General features: G+C 37.1%; 1 protein-coding gene across 5 annotated transcripts in view; it reads left to right on the top strand.

The window, feature by feature from the left end:
• The window catches only part of RGS7 (regulator of G protein signaling 7), a 235,474-nt gene that overhangs the window by 162,563 nt on the left and 53,793 nt on the right, over positions 1-19,118 (top strand). For all 5 annotated transcript variants that reach the window (XM_083857586.1, XM_083857588.1, XM_083857585.1 and 2 more), the window contains exon 5: positions 9,130-9,236. In XM_083857586.1, the coding sequence (XP_083713712.1) occupies positions 9,130-9,236 (107 nt within the window). The remainder of the gene's footprint in view (positions 1-9,129; positions 9,237-19,118) is intronic.

The following is a 19,118-nucleotide window of genomic DNA, read 5'->3' as shown; positions in this document are numbered from 1 at the left end:
GTTATAAAGAGAATTGTTTTCTTCTTTATTGAATTGAGTGCAGTGAAAGAGGCAGTTATTTTTCTAGCTGTGGCTGCTGCGTGTTCTTCGTATTTTCTGTACTGCTTGGTCATAAGTGGGTGTTCTGTGATTATGATAGCAATGCATGACAATGACACAAAGTTAATGGTTAGTGCAATAACAATTCATATCAAAACAGACTTAGAGACTAAAAAAATGTCATGATTCATCTTGACCAGCAGTAATCATTGCAAGAGTCAGTGTTGCCTATTGCTTCCCTCACCCAACTTCAGAAACTGCATGCTAACTGATGCCCCTCTGATTCAACAATATTATCTTCTGTAGTTCCTTCAGGAACGTATATTTTGTGCACTGAAAAAGCCTGAGCTTACATTTTGTATTTGCTGGCCACGAATCCAAGTGATGCTGAAATAATACCAAGTAGTGCTACCACACTAGTTATTCACATGCCCCAGATCTGCCAAGCCTTACAGAAACCCCATCCCAGACATAACACTCTCTGTGGCACTGCCTATTGGTCATGTGCCTGGAATGTGCTTTTCTAAATGCTCCAGTGCTTGTGGTGTCCAAGCAGAGCTGACTGAGAAGGGAATTGGCAGCTGCGTCTTCCCTTGAGAGTGACAAAGAAAGGGACAAGCAATGGCACTGTGCTGCAGCCAGGAAAGCACACCATCACACAGGGGACTGTGTCTGAGGGAGCTGTGATATAAAATATCTTTCCTAGCTGATACTAACATGGGCAAATTCTTGGGTGTCATGTGGAGAACGAACCGCATGCTTCCCCACTGAACATTTGCAGCCAAACAACTCCTTTGCATGTCTGTAGATTCAACCACTGGGGGCGAGAAAAGTAGGAAGATCTGGTGTGCTAGCAGTGACTGGAAGAAAACCTGAAATAATAGCATAATAATTGAAATACTTAGTATAGAAGTAGTCTATGTCCAGTATTTTGGGTCTTTTACAGATGCTTGAAACTGTGGAGCAAGATTTCATCTGAAGGAATTCTCAAAAGTAGTGCATTTGCACTAATTGAATTTTTATACTTTTTTTTTTTTTTTTTTTTTTTTTTTTTTTTTTTGTCTTTAGCAGTTTTGCTCAAAAGGGTGCACATGTGGATTTAAATATTAGCTCAGAGATTCATACTGGAGGAGGGAAGGAATGAAGTGTTTGGAAATACCTTATGGAGATAAGTTTAGTCATTAGGAAAAACAAGACACACAGGTTTTGATTTCCTCTATTTTGCCTTAAAGAAGCATGGGAATTAAAGCTTAAACCAAAAAGTTGCCGTTTCAGAGGAAGACCCAGAGGGAAAAACAGGAAACCCATACTTCAAAGGAGTTTGGATTTCATCTTTCTATCATTTCAATTTTAAGAGACAAGAGATATCAGTGATAGAAGAGCAAAAGGTCTGTGATTTCTACAAAATTGAAAATAGAAAAGATCAAAGAGTAGTAATAGTGGAATTAGGGAAAAGTTTTATACATGCTGACTTTTGTTGGTACAGAGCTAGATTCCACCACTGGAAGGCCTGATTGCTGTTGTGATATTGATAGGTACTTTAAAAAATTGAGACTGGAGAAGACAGGGAAACTATAAAAGCAAATTTTAAACATTTTCAGGACGCTTTTCATGACTACATACTGGATAAACTGTAACAAACTCTAGTTATCAAATTGTGCCGTGTTCTGTTTTGCCTGGTAATTAAATTTACCTGTTGTTTACAGCTTGGGTGGATTTCTTCCAGCCTCTGTAGCAGCATGTTTTTAGTTCGCCGAACAAACACCACAAACAAGTATTCCAGAGGTGAAGTTATAGCACTGCTCAATGCCAGCACCTCACTCCTCATTTGTCTGTTTCTTGAGACCTCATGTTGCAACTCCAAATTTTTTTTTTTTTTAGTTTTTGGTCAACATGAAAGCTTCGGTTTATCACCTCAAGTTATAGCATTTTGACATCTCAGGCAGCTGCCTTTTAAGATACAAATTTATTAAGAGAATAAAAGAAGACTTCAATAGGACATAGCAACAGTTAATGTGTAGTCAGCTGAAATGCAGTGGGAAACAATCACATAAAAAATTAACAGGAAATACTTAAAAAGTTTTAAAATGGAGGGTTTATGTATTGCTTGCAGGGAGATGCAGCTTCGTTTTCAAAGACTACTTTTTTCTCCTCCAATATGATAATTTCTTTCCTTTTTCTTTCACTTCCTGTGAATGAATAAAGGTTGTTTGCTTTGTTTTTGTCTTATTCTTTCCTGAAACGGTAGGCCAGCTTCCCCTTTCCTTCAGTCTTTCATAGTGACACGACTTCTCTTGATCTTACCTGGATAAAAGTTTTTCAGATTTAGGTCAGTCCCCCCCTTCACCCATATCCTGTGAGCAAATAAGGCAGGACTGGTAGTGTGTCCCTGTAGCAGAGTAATTGAGAAAATGCTCTTGATCAGGCATGAGAAGTAGGACATGGTGATTATGTAGATGATTATGATCAGATTTATTGCTAATACAGTATCTAAATCTTGCCAATACAATATTTAAATACCAACTGTATCATCTAGTACAATGGATTAGAGTATAATCAGGCTGTGGTCCTTCCTGTTGAGTCAGTAACACTTCCCCGCTTTCTAAACTTCTCGGACAAGTCTAGGTGAAGCTGAGTCCACTTAGTCTCAGATTTGGTCAATCAGTTGATGTTTAAAGGCTTATAATATAGGCATGTTTAGCTAGAAATGTGAAGGTTTTCACTCTTTGGCCTTGCAGAATTCACAATTACAAAGCAACAATGCGTAAGTGTAGCTTCTCCAGGATTTTATCTCTGCATTGATTGGATCCTAGTGCATTTTACTCACCCATCCTTAAGTGTTCTTCACCTTTGGGCTGGATGTACTCTGCCAGAATCCCTGCTGGGAGGAGTTTCCACCCAGAAACTGTGTCCAGCCTTAAAATACCAGTTTTCCCAATTGGACCAGTCTCCAGAAGCATTTTACATCTTCTCACAGGCTCATGTGGATGAAAGTCAGTCACAAGCATCTCATCTCCCTGTCACTGGAATACACTAACCATGTGAGCATCCAGAAATTCCTCCTGAAATACCCACCCACTGTTCTTATCTTAGAGCAAGCCACACTGCCCATCACAGACAGGGCAGAAAGGGGTGTGGTGAGGGGAGGGTGCAGGAAGACCCAGCTGTCTTTCATCACTGTCACAGTGCCTGTTTTTCTGGATGTTTTTTTGAAGAAAGTAGTTGATGTTTCAGGTGTGCATCATTGTTTCTATACTTGAGATGCACTGCATGTTACACATCATCTCAGACTGTAAGGGTGGAAATTACCATTCCTTGGGCAGAGGACAACTCATAGCCCATCTTTGATAGGTTTTCCTCCTTACCTGCTGAGTGATGCTCCTACCAAAGCCTCTTCCCTCTGGATGGCATCAGCAGCACAAGAAAAATGCTGCCTATTTAGGTAAGATGTTTTGTTGCCAGATAATGTGGTTTGTGATTGTTCTCTTGAAATCAAGTATGAATCTTGTTTTAATTGTGTTTGGGCAAATAGTGCCTCTTCCTTCACCACCTGGTTTATCCTCCTTGAAATGACTCATCAAGTGTTGCTCCCCTTACAAATTCTGTCTATCAGATGGGACAAAAGAGAGCGGTTTACAGTGTTACAAACTGTGGGTGTGCGAGAATGTTTCTCACCAGTTTATTTTCTCCTCTTTAAACAGACCAAAGTCAGGCCTGTTTAAAAGAGGAGAAAATAAACGAGGTCTCTCTAAAGTCAGGCCGAGACAGTGAGTCTCTCCTACTCTTTATGTCAGCGTGAGAAGCAGGTTGTATTTTATTACTCTAATCCTTTGCAGCTTGTGTTCACACTGGCAATGAAATGGCAGCAGGAGTGAGGTGAGAGTAAATGATAAAGTCTTGGCATTAGACACTTACAATGAATGCGTGCTTGTGAAGTTCTGACTCGTTAAGTCTTTTTCCAGGCTGCTGTATGGCTTAGTTGTGTACTTTAGTACTCGGATGGATTTTAGATTCGACAAATAACCCAGAATATGAAATACTTTGTTTCATGGAAAGAGAAGTTTTCATTTGTTTGCCATTTTTGTTTGCCTAAAATATATATAGAAAACTGGGAAGTTTGGGGTTTTCACTCTTTTTTACACCATAAAGCAATTTTAAGGAAGCAAAATGCCGCAAGTCATGCTCCTTGTAGGAAATCTTTCCACATAGAATGTAAAACAGACTTCAAAAAAGGATTCTGAAAGTGGAGCACAATTGGAAAATACTCTATTTTTCTTTCCTCAATCCCTCAATGATTACTGTAAGGTACTTCAGACATTGTGAGAATATACTGGTATGATGCCATGAAGTGTCTTATGGATTTCAGAGTAAAAAAAAATATAGATACTACATCACATGTAGACCTGAGATGTATAAGAAAAAACGAATCCACACTAATCACTGAAAACATATCCTTTAAGGGGTTTCAGAACATAGAAACGTGTTTATTCCAAACAAAAACAAGGAACATTCTTCCTCTTTAATTCCCTCCTGTGGACATTATCATAAGAAACAACGTGTTCCACCAATACTACCATACCCTGCAATTTAAGCTGAACAAACTGTCAGCAATCCTTGCAATAATTATTACAGTAAGGAAAGAACTGCACTATGTTTAAAAAGAAAATGAAGTCAAAACTCAACCACTAGGGTACATTTTTCATTCCTTAGATTTTGTCAGGTTATGTTGTCCCAAAGCATTGAAAATATCTGACTCTTGTATAACAAAGTACATTGAAAGTGACCGACACTTAATCTGTCAAGATCACTGTCTTGTAATGGCACATGAGATGGTTGGGCAATATTATGTCTCAAAAAAATGATTTCTAATCAGTCTATGTACATGTGTTGTTCACTTTACCCACTCAACTAAATAAAGTTCAACAGCAGAGTGAACCGTGGAATTTTTAGCTTTTTTTGAGCTTTTAGCCCAGCAATAACATATACATTAAGAATCAAACCTACATCCAAAGCAGTATTTTGATTTTATATAAAATATTTTTTATCCTGTTGAATTGCAACAGGCTCATAAGGATGCATTCCTGTCTTTCAGCTGAGGAATTCTTCTTCCATTAGCTGTAGTTGCTCTCAACACTTTCCTATTTTTACCTATAAAAATTAAAAGAGTGGTTTGGGTAAATTTGTTATTTGAATATGTCCCTCCACTTTCCCACAGTTTAATTGATAGGAAGTATCTGGAACCTTAAATCTGATAATTGATATCTTCAAAAAAAGATGTAGAGTTGAGGAAGTCGAAATCTATTCCGTTTTACCAGTTACATCTTCAGGAGATTTGTCTTCCTCAGATTTTTTACAGCACATCTCTAGCTGCAGTTTGTACTCCTTGTATAGCAGCTGACTGCCATTTGAATTATGCCTTCTCAATGAGGCTATCTGGGTGTGACTGGGAATGTTGTTTACATTCTGTTTCTTATACACTGTGACTGAGGACTGTGAAATAATAGTTGTGTAGATATCACATTTCTGCGTGCATCTATGTACACTTGCTATCTAAAAACCTAGTATTTTTTTTCTTTTATTCTGTTCCTCCAAGTTTTTGAGTTTGTATTCTGAATTCATATAAACATTACTCTTTCTACCTGGCAACCAGTATGTCGAAAAACATTTCTTTCAGGGTTCTTTTTTCTTCTTATCTAATGCACTTCACAAATGTTTTTGATGTTCCCAAGCTACATTTGCCATTTTTCCAGATGAAATGTGCTTCTTAAATGAAAATCCTTTAACTTCTTATGCAGGAATAGCTGGGAGATATAGAAGCTGTATGTATTTGAATTTTAGAAATTTAGACATGTCAGGTTAGTCTGCTGTTGGCTTCATTTTCCTTTTCAAGCTCATGGGTTTGTTTCCTAAATACTACTGTTGCACTTCATTGGCTTCTTACAGTAGTTATTTTCTCAGCGTGATTTTAGCAAGTTGAGATGAATATCAAAGTGTTGCCTCTGCAATACACTGGACAACCTGTTGCTTGGAGATTAGAAACCTCCTGAGAGCTGAGTTTTCTTTCTGTGCTGGAGTTCTACTGCTGCTGCATAGAGAGCATCAGCATTAGTCTTCTACCAGCCTGGTGTGATGCAGGAATACAAACCTATGGATGTTTATGGATGGATATTCACTAGGTATAATTTTGTAACACTCAAAGTGTAAGCTACCTTTGATTTTAGGTGGATACTAAAAGGGAATATTTATGCATTTATATTCTTGTAATTCTGAAATAAACTGATGGATTGGCAGCCATAAAAAACTGAAAATTAATTGTGTATTAGTTAATGAAAAAAAGAGAGAAGTTTATATGTCCATATTAAGGCATAGTGGTTGAAGGGACAAAGATATACCTTAAGATTGAGTTAGTGTGGGTTCCAGCTGAATGAGATTGCCTGAGGTAAGAGTATAATCACCGTACTCTCCATACATAACTGGAGAAGAGATATAGGCTGCTGTTGGGACTTATTCAGACCTTAAATAACTTCAATTGACTTCTGAAGAAGGGCACGTGACTCCATTCTTTTATGGATAACTATTGTGACTCTATACTTGCTTGTATGGCTCAATGATCGGTGAGAGAAATAGGAGCTCTTACTGCTACTGTATCCAGCCTTGCCTGGAGTATAGGCTGTTCTGGCAGGAGCTTTCAAATAGTTTCTTCTCCAGTTGTCTTCATCCCTTTTTTATGTACTATATTCCACTTCTGCTTGACCCATCTAAAGTCACAGAGCTGGAATGTAATTCAAGATGAGAGCAATCTCAGGAGGGCTCTAGTCCAACTCCTTGCTCATGTCAGTGTTAAACTGTAAAGTCAAACATGTTGCCCTGACCTTTATCTGGTCAGGTCTTGAAGCCCTCCAAGGATGCAGATTACAGAGTGTATCTGGGCAGCCTCTCCTGCTGCTTGGCTGAAAGTCAGAACTATATCTGATTTGATTTATTACAATTTTCTCTTCTATTTATTTCTTCATTTTTTTTATTGCCCTCCACCTCCATAAAGATCTTTGCTCCCTCATTTTGAAATCTCCTTTCAGGTATTGGAAAAGTACTTCAGGACACCTCCAAAACCTTCTTTTTTTTAAGTCTAAACAAGCCCAGCTCTTCCAGGCTCCCCTTATAGGTTGCATTCTACAGCCCTAGTGATCTTATAGACTCCCACTTGACTTTCTCAGAGTTTATTGATGTCATTTTTGTACTGCAATGAACATGTTAATCATAATTGGACATGGTAGTCCAGATATGCTCTAAAACTTACTGGGTAAAAGGAAATAATAAGAGCTCCTTGTGATCTTGAAAAAAAAATATGATTCAGAATCCAGAAAGCACATGAAAAAAATCTGGAGCCTATTTAGTATATGCTAAATCAAAAGAGAATGCACTCTCGTCTGTGTCAGAGTTCCCTGGCAAGCCCTGTCACCCTTGTCTGAGAAAGCCTTTCTCTAGAAAAGTCAGCACATTTCTTCTTTGTTTTTCTCTCATTCCACCAAGATACATAATACATACAAAAATAAGAATTTTTGAATTGACAATAAGTTGCAATGTGAAGAACAAAGAAAAGCTTAATAAAATTAAAAGGCAGATGAATTGAAACAGTAAAAAAAGCCCTCAGTGACTGACACACTACAGAAAGCATTGACTCAAAAGTTCTGATTCAAGGAATAATGGTATTTAGTAGCTTGAAATGAATGAATAACAATAATATATAAACTTTTTATAATTAGGACAAAGTTCAGATGGGATTTTCAGACATCGCAGACACAAGGAACAAAGCAGCTCCCTTCTGTTAGAGAGATTTCTTGTAGGCTTGCAGCTGGGAAAAGTCTAGACATCATTTCAGAATTTTACATCAGGCTGGAGAGCTCACTGCCAGAGAGGGTGTGTTGTGTTTTAGGTAATGGCTCTGGCCGGAGGGACAAGAACCTGTTTGCTAAACACGGGGATGGCAATAAATATTTGATATCAAATAAACTCTGTAGGGTTATGTGCTCTCAGTTAAGTACTCTCCAGATCCCCTTTCCTGTTCCTTTCACACACTTGCTGGCTTTGGGTTAGCCTAAACATGTCCCACTGTTTCTCTTGTATCTCCTATGTGAGTCAATGTCTTCAGGTGAGCAAAGGGTGAAAGAGGGAATTTTTTGGGATGCTGATGAAGTATGGGTAAATAAATAAGCCTTCTAGCATTGAAAATAATAATGAGTGAAACATAAATGAATGTCTCTTTCTGTGTTTGTCAGTAAGAGCACGTCAGGACTTGAATTTCTTTCTGCATGATGATGCTTGACTGCTGGTTGAGTGCTGCAGTGGTGTTGTTAAGTCAGGGCAAGACAAATCTGTGCCTGCCACTGCTGAAAGCCAAATTATAGGCAATAGAAACAAATGAGCACTTCTTACAGGATGAATATGGATCTGGGCATTATCCAGAGGGATTGTAGTGTCTCACTCCTTTGAATTGTTTAAAAAACACTTGGACAAGGTCCTGGGAAAGTGGCTTAAGATTTCTCTGCTTGAGTGAGGGAGATGGACAAGATGACCTTCACAAGTGCCTTCCTACCTCAACTGTTCTAGGAACCTGAAATCCTTTGCTATTTTTCCAGTAATAAACTTTTGAGGAAATCTCTATCCTTTATTGTAGCTCTGATAAAGATACTGAGAAAGATACCACGTAATTGGAATCAACTATTTTAACATGTAATCAGAAATTGTTCTGAAGAAGAAAAGCAGACTGCACCATCAAGGTAAAAGTGATAGCTGTTTTCAGCTTCAGAACAAGTGAGTGAACATTGAGGCCACCTTTTAATGTCTATATAAGTAGTGGAACTGCAGCTGCAAGTAGGACATATAAAAGCTATTTGTTAAGGAGAGTGCAGTGAGTTTTTTTTTGATTGCATCATTATACTACATAGAAAAAGACAGCTCTTTCACGATGGTAGGACTTTGAGAACAAAGTGGTTATCTGCAGGATATCAGATGAGTCTTAACAACAAAACTAGCTTGCTGAAATGAAGTTATTTAACTTTTTCATCTTATCTTTCTTTTTTCTTGAAACAGTTGAAGCTCTGCATTTGGGAACTCTGATGGCAGCACATGGCTATTTCTTTCCGATCTCAGACCATGTTCTAACACTGAAGGATGATGGCACCTTTTATCGATTCCAAGTAAGTATTTTTAATATGTTCTTAACTTGCACAAATGGAGCCTCAAATGCCTTACAGAAAAGTTCATAGCAAATTTAATCATACTTTGTTTCTTACATAGCCTGATAAAGAGTAGAAAATCGCCCCCCCCCCAAATGTTTTTTATTTATAGACTCCTTTATAAAAAGGGATTTTATTTATGAATTTTCAGCAAAGTGTTGAGATGATAATGACTATTTTGATATCTGGAATAAAAGTGTGATAATTCTGAATGTGGAACTATCTCTCATGAAATAAATTAATGTAGTATTTTTGAAATATAGTGAATTAAATTATGTTATTGCCTCTTATTCCTAGTTTAGTCTGAATTTGCAAAGGGGGAGATATTTTAAATATTAAGTCTGTAGCAGAAATCTGATAAATAATGGAGGATAATTTTTATTTTTCTTCTTTTGTGAGAATTTTCTTGCTGGTAACTCAGTAGCATTAGACTACTGTGTATTCTTCTTGCAACTACAGAGACATTTTTACATTGATCTGTCACTCCTGTTGCATACTACAAACTTGCAGATGGTTCAGAACAAGCTGGAAGCATAAATATGTACATATGTCACCACCTACACTTGCATATATATTATTCAGAAACCTACATAGTTGTATTTTATCATATTAAATTTCAAACTAAGGCTCTGGGAGCAGAAGTGTTTTTCTAATAATTACTAGTGGGCTAGAATTTTGCAGAAAAATATTGCTAATTACTTGAAACAAATATGGCTGCAAGGTACCAGACTATGGATTCAGTGGAAAGAATTCACTTTGCTTGTCACATGCCACTTTTGACAATTGTGGCTGTGTTCTGTATTTATTGCTCTTTCTATTAGGTGGTATTCCTGGTAAGAATCACCAACAGCTGCTCCAAGCTCTTTTCAGATGTTTATTGCTTTGAAATAATATGACAATTATCAGTATGAAATTGAGTTTGTAAATTCTTCTCTGTATTCTTCTAACTGTACTAAATAATCAGTAAAATAACATCTGGTAGAACAAACAAAGAATATACAAAATCTATTGTCTTCAAGATATATAAGTCTAAAATTTGTCTTAAAGATTGTTTTAATAAGAAGCCATCAAGAATGAAATAGTACTGAAATTGTGATCTTTCAAATGCAGAAAAAAACTAGAGATTGGAGACCAGTCATAGTTTCAAACATTGTATTATATTAATCTCTGTACAATACTTTCACCAATATCTTGGCTTAAGTCCTATAGACCCACGTAAGGGAAGATAAAGACTGGTAATATTTGTATAAATCAAAATCTTAGCATGGATATAATTAAATATGCACAGCACAGTCTGGCAAGGAAGAGAATTATTATTGCATACATGCAAACAATATTATGCTATTTTCATATTTAGATCTTGTGAGTCAGACTGCAATAAAGTTGCTCTTCAGCAGAACAGAAAGTTAGATGTGTACATGGGTAATACTAAGAGCAAGCATTCCAAGCCTCCTTCCCTAGCTGTACAGTTACCTTTGATCCTGGAGAGAGTATTTGAAGGAAAAGGATTTTTTTAAGCTCAAGAGGCTTCATTCTCCTCAGTGCTGAATATAAAGAAGAGAGATGGCACATGGTTGAAGGGGTTTGCTGATGTGTTTATGAGGTAAGTGGAATCATGGAGTGGTTGAGGCTCCAGTTCTTGGTGTCTGAATAAGCAGTGTCCAGAAGGATAAAATATACAAGAACTTAATTTTGCAGAGAATAGGACTTACTTGCAGGAGTGGTAGTCATTGATTTCTGCAGAGCTGCTGGCCTGCCTCCATCTCTAGCACAAGGAATCAGCACCTGTGCTGGCATGATTAACTGAAGGAAAGTACAGACTAGAATTAGCTGCACTGGGGACCACTGAGAGTACTGCAACTACCCTGTGGTGAGCTTTCCTCAGGGAGCTGCCCAGCCTACATGTTTGGACACAAAGCTTCAGTGAGGGCTAGATTGTAAAAGCTGCTCAGTTTATTTACATACCTCAAGAATTTTGCACCTATTTGGCAAATGCATATGAAATAAGACACTTTAATCAAGTGTTTCTCAGTCTGTATCTGCAGTGTTTGGCTTGTTTCCTTTTCTGTGGTACCTTTTGCATCGCTATTTCTATGCCAACAATGTGACTTTGTTGTTGTGACAATGGAACTTTAGCTGTTAATGCATAGGATGAGAAAAAGTGATGACATACTGTTAACTGGAGTTATAACAGCAAAATTTGTGTGATTACATCTCCACGTTCCCCACCAAAATAAGGCTAGTATAAAATCTGTTACTGAACTGTTAAATTAGAAGATGAAGAGAACATACTCAACTGGGAGGAAAGTTTGACTGCAAATGTGTGAATTTTGCACTAGAATAGACATTCAGGTTCTTTGCAAATAGTGCCCTCTTAGTACTGGACAGGATTCACGAATTTCTGGATATTTTGATAGAAAGAAAAAAACCATGCACCTGCCAGCACTGAAAAGTTCAGAAGCCACACCTGCAAAGAAACATATGCAATGCAAAGATCTAACCTACAAAACCAAAGCTATAGTAATGTTCTCGTGCTTGGTGTTTTGTTTTCCAAAGGGTGACACATTCCCTCCTGACAGTAAAATTATCTCTAGCTTGTTTTAACCACCTTCTGTTCTGTAGAAGTAGCTAAAAGCAGAGGAGATTGTGCTTCATTTGGACAAATGCCCTTTTATGGGCAAAAATTATACTTTTTCAGTTATTACTCTTGCCATCAGGAGGCAAGAGTGTAGTTACATCTGCTTTTTTAAATAATGTGAACTAAAAACATTTCTGGATCATTCAGTGACCTTCTCAGGTGTTAATTAGGTTAGTTTTTGTGATATCAATTTAATTGCCTTATTAAGAAAGGAATTTTTTTATTAGTCTCAATAAGAAAAAGGAGAAACAGCTGTGTGGCCTTTTCATGGTAATTTAAACCTGTGATCAAAAAAGGAGCTGAATATTTTTTCACCATCTTCCTCAACCTGAGATCAAATCAATATGAGGGGCTCAAATAAGAAAAGCAAGCTGTATCTTAGAAAGTGTATCTTCCCTGGGCCAGGGATTACTCATGGAGACATTTCATTTATGTCCACACAAATGATAATATGTCCATCTTGGTGAGGAATGCCTGACTTGCCCTCTCACCTGTAATATCATCAGCTTCTGTAATATCATCCTGCAGAAAAATATGCTGATTTCTTCTACAAGTTTTAAATACATAATGTCTCCTGATGTTAATTGTGAAAAATAACATTTTCCAGTATCTTTTGGCTATAAACAAACACCTAGGATACCTGCAACTAGTGATTGTCACACTCCCAATTTTAAATGAGATTAATTCATGATTTAACATGAATTAATTTTCTGAGATGAGAGTTAGGTTTTGCTGTTGTTTTGTAACTTTTAGGATGAAAGGCACAAATATCTGAGAAAAAGTGTGAAAACAGGAACAGTTTCTTGTGAAAGCATGAATCTAGTGAAGATAGCAGCAAAATTCATGGACCTCAGAAAGATGAAGGTGTGGACTTTGATGTCTTCTCCTGTTCTGACACTGGGAGCACTTTCTTGACAAATGCATTTAACCACTCTGGCCTTGTTTTCCCATGCCTAAATTGGGGATAAAATTATGCAGCAACCACTGTAAGGGTCTTGAAATATCTTTGTTGCAAAATAGTTTAGAATGTGAGGTATTGTGGACACCTCATGTCTCCGGTGGAAGTACATAGCTTTACTCATCTCCCGGAGTCAGACCGACTGAGCTTGCTTCTCCTTGGCCCATTCTGGACCCACATCTGGCCATTCTGCATGCTGAGTCTGTGGCTGAACATCACAGCTCTTCAGCCACTCTCCAGAGCCTTTCTGGATCTTCTACTGTGCCTTGAGGGAAGGATTTTATTTAAAGCCAGATTTTAGAAATGAAAAAGAAGTTATATTATGCAAAATTTGTCAAATCTTCTTTGGCAATTGCAGGTGTGATACCTAATTCATTGTCTTTTTAGGTCAGGCTTGGCATATACAATTTTGAGGGAAAAAGATTTTAGATCTGTGTGTCTTTCTGACTGCCCCATCAGTGCCACTTTGATTTTCTTAACTCCTTATTCAGGCACACTTTGCCCCACACTACTTTCATCCTATTTTCACTTAAAAAAGAGGAGTCACAGAGCCAAAATCTCTCTTCCAAATTCCTCAACTTCTTTTTTAGTTATTCCAAGCCAACTGTGGAGCACTACTTGCTTCCTGTATGGGCTTGACAGTGCTAGACTAGCAATCTTACCCTTTAGTTTACTGAGAAATCTTTTTTTTCAAATGCAACAAATGTAAAATGGAATGCCAGTGAAATCTGCCATCCATCATGCAAAGGATTTGAGATTGTATGTGACTACTTTTCAGCAAAGGCTTGATTTCTGCAGTTTATAAAGACTCCCTGGTGCCTGAGAGAAAAATAGCAGTAATATGCAAAGGTTTATAAGTTATTTGAATCCTCCTCCCCCCCATCCAAGTAATTGGATTTTAAAAAATTTTGTGGAGTGGAACGGAGCAGCTTCAGAGACAACAGCTCTTTTTTTATTACTATCAGCAAGGGGCAGCTGAAAGATGCTCAGTGATTTCCCTCCTTGGTTATGCAGTTTAATGCATAGAAATTAATCATGTTTTATAAAAGTTGATGGGCAACACTGGCTTTTACAAGTGGCTGTTTCATTAGGCCAGATATTGTTATTGATTAGTTTTGAAGTAAAGCCAAAGCAGATCTATTTGCTTTATCAATGGATTCCTTACAATGAATAGCAGCCACTGCTGCTAGTTTGTTTATTGTGGAATATGTGCTAAATTACAGGATTTTGTTTCATATGACTTTATTACAGCAGGATTATGGATTTATGTTGTTAGGTTTACCCAATGACGTTGGTGTATAACTCAAGAGAACCAGTATGTGTTTGCGTATAAAACCAGTTTTCTGGTTAAAGGGCAAAAAAGGTCCTTGTAACTGTTTTGTTCTGGAGGCTTAAATGTATGTGCAGTCACATCTGCAATGCTAGGTAAGCCTGATTTCTCTAGCTCCTGACTTGTTCTGGCTGTTGATTCAAATTACACCTACAATTAAACAAAGTGCCTCAAAAGCATACTGATAAAAACTGGCAACATTATTTCTGCCTGGGCTGATAAACAGTCCTTGACTTTCCCATAACCACTCTACCACCCACCTTCCTTCAGCTGTAAGTGGGATGTCATGGCACAATGACAAACGTTCCCTCTTTAATACTTCTTTATGATGAACTGCTTCATATTTCATTCTGAGGAAAAGTGAAATTCTTAAGTATGATAATTCCTTCAGGTTTTCTGCACTCATGAAAGATTACCAAACCACGTCAGTATTTCCTAATCTTCTCTCTGAAAATGGTGTTGTGTTATATGGTATACCACATCCATAGCTCCCCATGGAGCTCCCCATAATCTTCACTTATGACCTTCTAGATCATGAAGCCAGGCACACAGATTGTGTAATATTTGTGCTATAGGAATATATGATATTGCAATGGATGCTATATTTCTTCTACAGGGTATTTGGATATGTGATTTGTAACAACTAGTTGAACCAAGCTTTGTTTGCATAGTCCAGCTGCTTAGAAGGTTATTTATGTGAGCAGAGCCTCCCTGCATTGCTGTGGGATATTTTTAATAGGTCAGATGAGAACAGGCAACTTTCTCCTTTCCACACACCTCCTATTCTCATTTCTTACCTCAGTCCATGAGACCAGGGATCTTCTTATCAGACTCTTCTTTCCTTATCCTTCTGTGTTGAACAAGGCAAATCTTTCTCCCATAGTCTTCATGGACAACCTCTCTAGCAAATTCTTCTCAGAGATTGTTAAATATCTGGAGCATGAAATTGTGTGGAGACTTTTGAAACAGAGATGGAAATGTAAACTCAGCACATCCATTATAGTCACATGTTATGTGATTAAACTGTTTGATGTCCGTAGTAAGGAACAAGGTAAACGTCATATTAAGACCAGAATTTTATGACTGTTAAAACCAAGCAATTAGACAAGAAAATATGGAATATTCCTTTGGAAAAACATCAATCATTTTACATGCATGTTTATTGTTGGTGGTTTTTATCCATACAAACACAACATTGCAAAAGTCCATTAATCAGAAACTGATTTTTATATCAGGCTTTATTTTCAGGGTCTAGGATTTTCAAAGATTTTTTTTTTCTTCATGTTTTGAACTTTTTTCTGTTTAAATCTTAATCTGTCCCTTATCCCTATTTTTTGCCTGTTTTTAGGAGAGTATTCTTTATCTCTGCACACAACAATGCTCTTTCCTGCTTTGAAAGTGAACAATACATACCTGCTCTTGGAATACAACTTTATCAGTAGCTGTTGCTGCATTTGAGCACATATCTTAGGATGATACCATAAGTCTTGCTGGTAAGAAAGTAATGTAGGACTTTGCCTTGGTCAAAATACATAGGATAATATTTATTTCTCCTCTGGTAGGGGTTTTACACTGTCAGTGACCTAATGTGTTTTTGAAAAATGCAAATGTTAGTAACCTTTAGCTTTCAAAGATTGGAAACATATAGTGTATTACAACTGTTCAATCTAGTAGATGTAGAGTAGATGTAGAAACATTATAAAAGAGAAAATTTAAGCTTTTTTTACCTTTTCTGGAAATACACTTCCCTTTGCTGTAATCTTCTGAAGCTCCTCTGCTTTATGCAGGTTTGTTTGTTTGCTTGTTTTTTAAACAACTGTCTATGTTTCAAAGGTTACTTGAATGAATATTTTTTCCATGTACAAATTGCCCTTCTGATAACTTACACCCCTTTAAACATTATGCAGATAATTCAGTACTTTTGATAACTCTCATCAGTTAGATAATCATTATTACAGAGTACTGGAGATAGAGAAGAAAGAGAAATACCAGAGGAAGAATTTAATTCTTTAGCTTGGTAAGGCTATTTTTGCTTTTTCAGAAATAAACACAGTTTACCCATGTGAAAACACAAGAAATCCTTAAGCTTTCTGTGCTGAATTTCATCAGCCTTCTAACCTGAACTGTCTGACCTCATAAAAACATTTCCCTCCCTGGATTTTTTTTTTTTCCCTGTGCTTTGCCCTGTAGCCTTATCTCCATGTCCAAATTAATTTTGGGCATGTTCTCAGAGCTGATTGCAGGCAGAATTGAACTTTGTTCCCTCTGGGAGCCGGCTGGCTGGAGGCCAGCTCTGGCCACGTTGCAGTGCTTGAGCGGATGAGCTGTACTTCTCAGCCAGTCCCATTAAATGCATCCAAGCACCAGGCAGGCAGGGTCACGGCTGGCAGTTCAGAGACAGCTTGTGCCTGCCCAGCTCAGAGCATCAGCAGGGAGATCTCATGCCTGTGTGTCATTCCCTGGGCAGAAAGACCTTTTTCTGCCCACCATTTCCCTACTTCCAGAGGGAGGCGTTTAGTAATCTGTACTTATGTGTGCTTGCTGTCATTTGAACCCCTTTCTCATGGTGTAATATCTGCCTTTTACAGGAGTTTCTTTTTGGCTTACCTTATCACACATCTTCAAAACCTTTTAATATGGCTCATCATATGCTTTGCTAATTAAAACTCATGTTCTGTTTTAACTTTTCTGCTTTTATCTGCCTGGCACATGGAGGCTTACACTCATCCTTAGTAGCCAGTGCATTATTTTCTGTCTTTTCCTCAATCTCTTCTACACATTTAGATTGCATCTTTTTATCCTTCAGAAAAGCCTTGGTCATCTCTGCCTCCTACCCAGCCTAAGTGACAAGATATCACAATACGGAAGATCAAGTCCCCTTTCCCACACTTTGTTTAGTGCACACACTGCCTTCACCACCAAAGTGCAAGTTTCAATAAAACTTAAATGTGTTATTTCAACTAAATAACAACAGTATTTTGGCCACACGTAGCTTTTCATTTATGTATGAAACAACCGAGTCCTCCTTTAACATCACTAACATAGTTGTGAATATAGAGTATTTGTACATAGCCTGTTGTGAAATGAATGCTGAAAGCCAAGTTTGTGATTTTTCTCTAAGTCAGAAGATGGAATTTGTTTTTAGTCTCAGCTGAGATTGGAGTATATGCAATTTGTCAAGAGAAATCCTAAGTATGCATGAGGAGCTTTAATATGGACTTTGCAGCAAGTATGTCCACAACTGGGAGAGTTTCAGCTGGAGTGTTGCCTGAGCAGATATGGTTTCTATGTATTTAGTAACCCCTCACTACATACCTTTTTCAGAAGCTCAGCTTGAATCTGTAAACAGAGGTTAACCTTCCTTTTAGCAGAGAAATGATGTAGCTGTGTTTTTCTTCTTGGGCCTCTCTGGATACACATTTCATGCCTCTAAGGAAGGATTGTTCTCACTTCCTGAGTTTGTAAGCTGTATATTTCAATGATAGCGACTTTTTGTTTTACATGAATCACACTATGAAATTTTATAGTTGCTTCTCCAAAATGTGCTGAGTACTGCAATTATTCTTTAGGGGTTAATCTTATTTCCATTTGTGCTTCTATGTGCTTCTACTGGTCACTTTGATTTCAGTGGCACTGTGAAAGAGCAGTTGATTGGAGAATTATTTATTGTTTCTCTTTTAAAAAGTACAAAACAGCTTACAAGAAACACATCTTAGCCTTCGAAGTTAGCTTGTAATAGTTCCTTTTTTATTCTTTAGCTCCTTGCTGTTGATTGATAAATAGCAAGTTCTCAATTGCTTCTATTAAATTTGATGTGTCAATGTTACAAAACCAAGAGATTTCTCACAATATATTGAATTTGACGATTGGTGTGAATGTGTCACCCTTCAGCACTGTTGGTTTCCAGATTAACATTAAAACAATTTTGAAGGGAAGTGGGCAGCAAACAGGAATCCATTTATGCAGCTGGGAGATTTTTGAGAAAAAAACCCAATAAGAAATACAGAGTAAAGCAGAAGGTTTTCCTGAAGAACCACCTGTGTTTTGAAATACCACTCTAACCACTTCACACATTTAATGAGTTTTATTCAACTACTCAAATATTATATAATCCTCTGTTTCTGTGTGCATGTGTTTATATATACATCAGTCACTCAATCACAGAATATTCAAAGTTGGAAGGGACCTACAGGGATCATCAACTTCAGCTCTTAAAGTGAATGGCCTCTATGGAGATTATGTGCTCTGTAAAAAATGCTATAATAATATCCATTTTTACCAAATGTTGCTATTTTAAAAATGAAGTAATTTGTATGAAAAAATGTCTATACAGTCTTATAGTCTCCATATTTTAGAAGCAAATTCTTTTAACAATGCATGTCTTAATAACTATATTGTTGAAGTAGTTTTTGGAACTTTCTTGTCTTTCTCTTAAAAAAGAAATCACATTTTAAATCACAATGGTAAACAATTATTAAAAAGTAGACTGATGTCTTTGTGAAAACATGATGTTTTTAGTGGCATTTTTAAACAAACAACACCTAGGAAGGTAAATTGAGTATTAATCTGTGAATGAAAACTCTCAAAAATCAAGAACTGAATGAACTTCAAATCATCTTCTGTCTTTATACCGCTAAACCTGATTCTCCAGGACATTTAAGAGATGTATTTCTAGGGAAGATGTAAAAGACAACCTCATTACCTAGCTTTGTGGGTTTTGTTCCCTTAACTTTGAGAACAAAATGACCACTTTTTTTTTTTTTTTTTTCTTTTTCAATGTTGTTCTGACACTAGTGTGATAATCAGGGGTACAAATGTAATTTTCTGTTTTGACGCCTATTTCAAAAATGCCAAGTTAGCAGTATAATAATCTACCAAAAATATAAATTGATTCTGAAAACCAGTAACAATCCAAGG

Source organism: Zosterops lateralis (assembly GCF_965231275.1).
Source record: "Zosterops lateralis genome assembly, chromosome: 3".
In the NCBI taxonomy this organism is placed as follows: Eukaryota; Metazoa; Chordata; class Aves; order Passeriformes; family Zosteropidae; genus Zosterops; species Zosterops lateralis.
This window is presented reverse-complemented; position numbering and strand designations above follow the sequence as displayed.